The 6,750-nt window shown below is 42.5% G+C and overlaps 1 protein-coding gene across 2 annotated transcripts; it reads left to right on the top strand.

Moving 5' to 3' along the window:
• The first annotated feature begins 2,169 nt into the window (after positions 1-2,169).
• On the top strand, positions 2,170-6,335 carry LOC137908480 (transmembrane protein 230-like). Of its 2 annotated transcripts, none has more exons than XM_068752887.1 (4): positions 2,170-2,284; positions 3,840-3,954; positions 4,151-4,273; positions 5,499-6,335. In XM_068752887.1, exons 2-4 carry the CDS (start codon positions 3,853-3,855, stop codon positions 5,637-5,639), a joined length of 366 nt encoding a protein of 121 aa, XP_068608988.1. In that variant the 5' UTR covers positions 2,170-2,284; positions 3,840-3,852; the 3' UTR covers positions 5,640-6,335. The 2 variants fall into 2 exon arrangements, with proteins under 2 accessions (XP_068608988.1, XP_068608989.1); XM_068752888.1 differs by having other exon boundaries at positions 2,177-2,206.
• The last annotated feature ends 415 nt before the right edge of the window (positions 6,336-6,750 follow it).

The following is a 6,750-nucleotide window of genomic DNA, read 5'->3' as shown; positions in this document are numbered from 1 at the left end:
TCTTCTTTGTTCTGCTGTTTAAACGGCAATTTGACCCCCTGAACATGCTCGAAAACTCACCAAACTTTGAACCAAGCTCAGAACCGGCGAAAAATTAATTATTTTATGTGTTTTGAAATTGGGCATGAAAAAGTGGCGCGCTAGCGCCACCTACAAAAATCACAATGCATTGTGCCTATGGGGGGTCCGACGCCAACTTTGTCGGACAGCCACGAAATTCGGTACACACATGCGTCAAGTCAGGGCAAAAAAAAAAAAGTATTATGGCCACGCCCCCAGACACACAGGAAGGCGGCCATATTGGATATAATTTTAAAAACTGCTGAGTCAGCGTTTGCACACACACACACTCCAATCCAAACCAAATTTTAAACACTTATTGACCCTTCCTACCTGGACACTTTAAAAGGGAAACTTTGACAATCAGCCTTACAGCGCCCCCTAGAGAACGATAACAAAAATTGAATGGGAATTAAAAAAACACTTTGCCAGAAATGATTGAAACTTACCAGAAAAGTCCCTCATGTGGTCCCGATCAAAAAACACAATCGTAACCACGTTGTTGTTTTTACGGTGTTGCCGTGGCGATGGCAACCCCTCCTATGGGGAGGGGTCCGACGCCAACTTTGTCGGACAGCCACGAAATTCGGTACAGACATGCGTCATGTCAGGGCAAAAAAAAAATGTATTGTGGCCACGCCCCCAGACACACAGGAAGGCGGCCATATTGGATTGAAACTCCTGACGGCAGATGGCCATATAATCCAAATAACGATTTGACTAAACTGTGAGCTACTCATGCAGCTCAAATCTAAACACTTGCGAAGCACTCAGGACAAAAGCGGCGTGCGTCGGCGGGTCAGCTCAACGGCCTGTCGGCCGGCGAGGGCCTACAACGCCGCTTGCGGCTTTAATTCTTTTTCTTTTTCTTTTTCTTTTTCTTTTTCTTCTTTGTTCTGCTGTTTAAACGGCAATTTGACCCCCTGAACATGCTCGAAAACTCACCAAACTTTGAACCAAGCTCAGAACCGGCGAAAAATTAATTATTTTATGTGTTTTAAAATTGGGCATGAAAAAGTGGCGCGCTAGCGCCACCTACAAAAATCACAATGCATTGTGCCTATGGGGGGTCCGACGCCAACATTGTCGGACAGCCACGAAATTCGGTACACACATGCGTCAAGTCAGGGCAAAAAAAAAAAAATATTATGGCCACGCCCCCAAACACACAGGAAGGCGGCCATATTGGATATAATTTTAAAAACTGCAGAGTCAGCGTTTGCACACACACACACTCCAATCCAAACCAAATTTTAAACACTTATTGACCCTTTCTACCTGGACACTTTAAAAGGGAAACTTTGACAATCAGCCTTACAGCGCCCCCTAGAGAACGATAACAAAAATTGAAAGGGAATTAAAAAAATACTTTGCCAGAAATGATTGAAATTTACCAGAAAAGTCCCTCATGTGGTACCGATCAAAAAACACAATCGTAACCATGTTGTTGTTTTTACGGTGTTGCCGTGGCGATGGCAACCCCTCCTATGGGGAGCGGTCCGACGCCAACTTTGTCGGACAGCCACGAAATTCGGTACAGACATGCGTCATGTCAGGGCAAAAAAAAAAGTATTATGGCCACGCCCCCAGACACACAGGAAGGCGGCCATATTGGATTGAAACTCCTGATGGCAGATGGCCATATAATCCAAATAACGATTTGACTGAACTGTGAGCTACTCATGCAGCTCAAATCTAAACACTTGCGAAGCACTCAGGACAAAAGCGGCGTGCGTCGGCGGGTCAGCTCAACGGCCTGTCGGCCGGCGAGGGCCTACAACGCCGCTTGCGGCTTTAATTTCTATACTTATTGGTTCAACAAAAAAAAGAGAGAAAGAGATCAAAGTTTCTATAATTTTCCAGAAAGTAATATGTCAAATTGAATTTGATCACGTGTTCAAACGTTGCCTCAGATGCCATAAAGTCTCTAGTTCGAATCTCTAAAAAGCAAAAAACACCTGAAAAACTACAATGATTGTAAAACCTTTGGGTCAGTCAGAGTCGTAATGATCAGCTGCGAACTAAACCAGGCGGGACAGGAAGTGGTCAACGAGCGCGAGACCGTATGATCGAACAAGAAGCAGTGCGCATGCGCGATATGTGCTAATAAGGAAGTTGTAGATTTCCATCAAAGTCAACAACGAAGGTTTGTTGACGACGTTCACGATGCGACGGTCTGCACTAAAGTATTTACGCTGCTAATATAACTCATCCTCGATTTAAGGTAGGAGATGAACGAGCTGGTTTATTTATTGTTTCGTTAGCTTTGGAAGCTAATCCCGCTGCTAATTACGTTGAGGTGCGTTGAACAGTCGACGTGGATACGTTTAGCTTGTCACGCAATATCACGCATCGTCACCGTTTGCGACATAAAAGTTTCAGCTACATAATATAATAAGTCACGGAGGCTAACGTTACTCAGCAGTAATCAGCTATAGTCCGTCATGCAAATGGAGGCTTGACATTTTGCAGTAAAGTGCTTTATGAAGACACATATGAAAGCTAAAGTATCTTAAGTTCATGTATTAACATTAATGTTAATGTTCTATTCCTTTTATTGAGGAGAACACAAACAGAAAAACCTGTTTTGATGGAATGACTTCAGACGCGTTTTTCTTTGTGCTCTGGGAAGGATGTCCTGCTCTTCACTGCTCAGTTCTGTTTCCACTAGCTTTAGTCTCATATTCTAACATGAGAAGATCATACAAGCTCAACAGCATGAAGGGTTCTGTTGCTTGCCTTTGAATGCGTGTATTATTTTGGATAACAGAGGGACATCCAGAAATGGTCTTGCTAAATCTACAGTGCTCCCACGCTGCTCAGACAGCTACAACCTGCAGCTTTCCTCATCAAAGAGGGTTTGCCTTGATTTCATGTGACGGCTGCTAGCTTCTGAAAGCTCTTCCATTCTCAGTCCAAGCAGTAACATCAGTTTTTATTCATGGCTTTAGCGTCCCATGGGGGGGGACAAGCACATCAATCCATATAATAAAAATGTCATGAATAAAAAGAAATATACGATTACACACGCAGCCACACTTCTGTGTGTGTATCAATACCAGTAATGTGTTTATTTGATAATCAGTCTTTAAGAATGCTGGATTTTGTATGAGAAATACAAAAAATATTACGAACATCTTCTAGCCGAGAAAGATTAAGGCAAATTCCCCTCAGCAGAAACGGTGATAAATGACTTCTTTCCCTGCTGTGCCTTCAGACGGTGCTTCAAGGGTGGGAAAAAGAGCGGCTTCAGTCGCTCCTAATGCCTACTTCTAAATCTCCCAATTTAAACAGACGCTCTTCATCTCGCCCTTATTTAAACTGTGAAAACCCAAGTGGAAATTTCTGTCAGTTGTGCTGACTTAAGGTCTTACATCTCCAAGAAGAGTTCGTACTGCTGAACTATAAAGAGGGGATGGAATCGTTCTGCTCGCTCACCACTTACGAGGTGTGCCGTATTATTATTCCTTCCGTGAAAGGGGAGTATAGAATAAAGTCTGTCCACAAAACCTTCCCAAAAGAATGTAGTGAACTGTCATATGCTTTGTAGAGACATCAAAGGAGTGCATGTCATGATTGATTATCTTCAATTTGCTTCGTTCTACATTTTTAGACGCTCTTGGACTTAAAGGGATCAGATACACCTTTTCCAGTTGTAGAAACATCTGCGTCCCGGGACACACACTTATATCTGATATGTGTTTGTGCAACATTAGAGCCTCAAATAATACATTGGGGGCATTGTCGATGGATTTTTGTGTTTGTGTTTTTTCCAACAGCTCCCTTACCTTAATGAAGGCAGCTCGTGGCAATATGTTGGGGGCAGGAATGTCCAACAACAAGGTGAAGTATTCACGGCTGGCTGCTGACGATGAAGGTTACATAGAGCTACAGGTAAGGCGTGTTTGTCTGTTGATTGATGCTATTACTGCTATCTGATGCCTTCTGTATGGGTTGTAGAGGAGCCTCGCAATCGATAAACGTTTCACTACACAGGCAATTAATCTGGAAATCTGTGATTGTACCAAAATGGATACTAGCATATCCCTGCTAACTACAGCATCTGAAAGCTTTTTCTCTTCTTCTGCAGTTCAAAAAAAGCCCACCAAAGGTCCCATACAAAGCGATCGCACTGGCAGTGTTTCTGTTTCTAATTGGCTCCTTGCTGATAATGTTTGGGGCCCTTCTTCTGTCGGGAACCATCAAAGTGGAGGTGAGTAACGCTAGATGACATGAGCACTTTTGTATTTTGGTTTCTGGGGTTGGTCCGGGTATTTTTCTCACTACTTACCTTTTGTAAATATGCATGTTATTCTCTGAACTTCATTTTTTTGAATTATCAAATATTAAATATTGTCTTAACAAAAAGAGCAACAGGAGTAAAAAAAAATCCTAAATGAGAAATCGGCAGCATCTGTGAACCAGGAACTATCTGATCAAACCTGAGTATTTGGGGGATTTTTAACGGATGCAATGTTCCAGTGCTTGACAGTTTAAAAAAAAGCATTTGCCAAAATAGTGTTGCACTGACATGCAATGAAAGCCAACACAACCTTTCAAATGAAATTTCATCTGACAGTAATCAGAAAAAGCCCAACCTGCTGTTAATCTACCCTTTAAATAACTAACTGAATCGATGCCTTGACATTTTATTCCCTTGCTGCCAGATTCTTTTTTTGTGCTTGAATGCAGTTCATGATTTTGTTATTTCATACCTCGGAGTGCCAATTTTGGTCGAGCTCCGACTGTGGGTTCCATTTCCTTACTTCCTGTCTGTGTGGGCGAGTCTGTGCGTATTATATTTGTAATTATCAGTAGGAGGTAAAAACCAAAGGTTTTTTTCCCTTTCCAATCTGCCCTATTAACGTAGCATTGGAATATTTGAGCTGCTCACTTGCCAATCAGCTCGCCCACCGGAGACGGAAAGAATGTCGGATGACTCTGTTACACGGAAACCTGTGAGCTCGGGGAGGTGAAAGAATTAGTTTCATTCTTTTCTTGTGAAGATGCATCACTTTACGGATGCCCCTGTGTAAAGCTTAGGGTATAAGGCTTTAAATAAAGTTTAAATACCCACATGAAACACGCAGCGATACCCTTGGGATTAGTTCATCTGGCCATCTTTAAAAAAAACTGAGGGTGTAACTCAAGACTGCCATCTGGTGTTGAAATGAAACTCTTCCCTTGCCCTTGATGTTGACTGCTAGTTAGCAGCTATTTATGTACATGAGATGACTGCTTTAAATGAGACGAGACCTCAGACGGATGAAGTCATCCCGTCTGTGTGCCCCCCCCCCCCCCTTTCCATTTACAGGGAGTTTTTCTGCTCTGTCTAGATGAGCACATTAAAGCCTGTTCACCACATGAAGGCATCCCTCTGGCCGAGGACAGAGGTGGGGAGACACGTCGACCCTCATCACTGCTTCTGTTTGTTTCAGCACCCAGACCGCACCATTCCTGTCATCATCATCGGGGTGCTCGTCTTCCTCCCTGGATTTTACCATTTGAGAATCGCCTACTATGCTGCCAAGGGTTACCGGGGTTACTCCTATGATGACATCCCAGATTTTGGCGACTGACACAAACGCCCTCTTCTAAGTCTGATTTTGCGACTCTTGCCTGCTGTTGAGTTTCCTGAATGTTTGTAGCAACTGAAGCCGAACCTTTATGACTCCTGGAATGGAGGCTGGAGACTTTTTAGCATGTGTATGTACATCTTTATGTCTGTCGTGTGCTCGTATTGGGTTTTCTGCACAAAGGCCTGATGAACCTGAGATGTTTTATACGTTCGGCCGGTGAGAGAAAAGCTTTTAAGGTAAATGTATTGACTGCAGGATGTCAGATTCGGACGCGATGGTTGCAGGTGGTGCGAGACATGATAAACAGGAGAGCATTGTTCTGGACTCTGTGTTGATGCTTCTTGTTTACTACTGCTTGAAGACCCATGAGCTGGATGATTGAGGATCTTTGCGCAGCCCTTTCATTGTGTCGCTTAAATATGCATTTGTGACTGGTCGATAAGATATAATGAAAAGCTCTGCGGCTGCGTTTCTCCTAAATGATTGCTACCATCCAAAGATGAATGACCTTGTCAAATACCAAGTATATTTTTGAATATAATGTATTACTTTCTGAAGTATTGCTATTAGTGAACAATCATTATTTTTTATTTATTTTTTTACATTAGAGATTGATGTACATTAAAACCATTTGCTTGACTGAAGAAATAAAATAATTTGAAACTAGTGAAAAACAATTGCACTTGATGAATTAAATCATTTACATACTAAGACACTTGGAAGTTATTCAACTGCCACTGTATATTAGATTTTCTGGCAGAAGTATTTATCAGCTGTTTGAGTGTCAGCTCACGCAATAGCTCGATACGACTGAGGTACAAAATAACGACGCTTCTCACTGACTGAACGTCTCAAAGTTGTTCCAATGGTTTTTTATAATTACTTTAGTTCTGCTATGAGCTGCTGCAAACATGATGCGCATTCACATTATCGTCTGGTTCGTAACCAAAATGTAACATTTCCAACATTTCCTGAATATTTCACCAAGATTTCTTTGTCTTTTTGAGTTATGTTGCTAAGAAACCAAACAGGCAGGCAGGCAGGCAGGCAGGCAGGCAGGCAGGCAGACAGACAGACAGACAGACGGGCAGGCGGAGGTAATGAAAGCATT

This window comes from Brachionichthys hirsutus, chromosome 19 (assembly GCF_040956055.1).
Source record: "Brachionichthys hirsutus isolate HB-005 chromosome 19, CSIRO-AGI_Bhir_v1, whole genome shotgun sequence".
Classification (NCBI taxonomy): Eukaryota; Metazoa; Chordata; class Actinopteri; order Lophiiformes; family Brachionichthyidae; genus Brachionichthys; species Brachionichthys hirsutus.
This window is presented reverse-complemented; position numbering and strand designations above follow the sequence as displayed.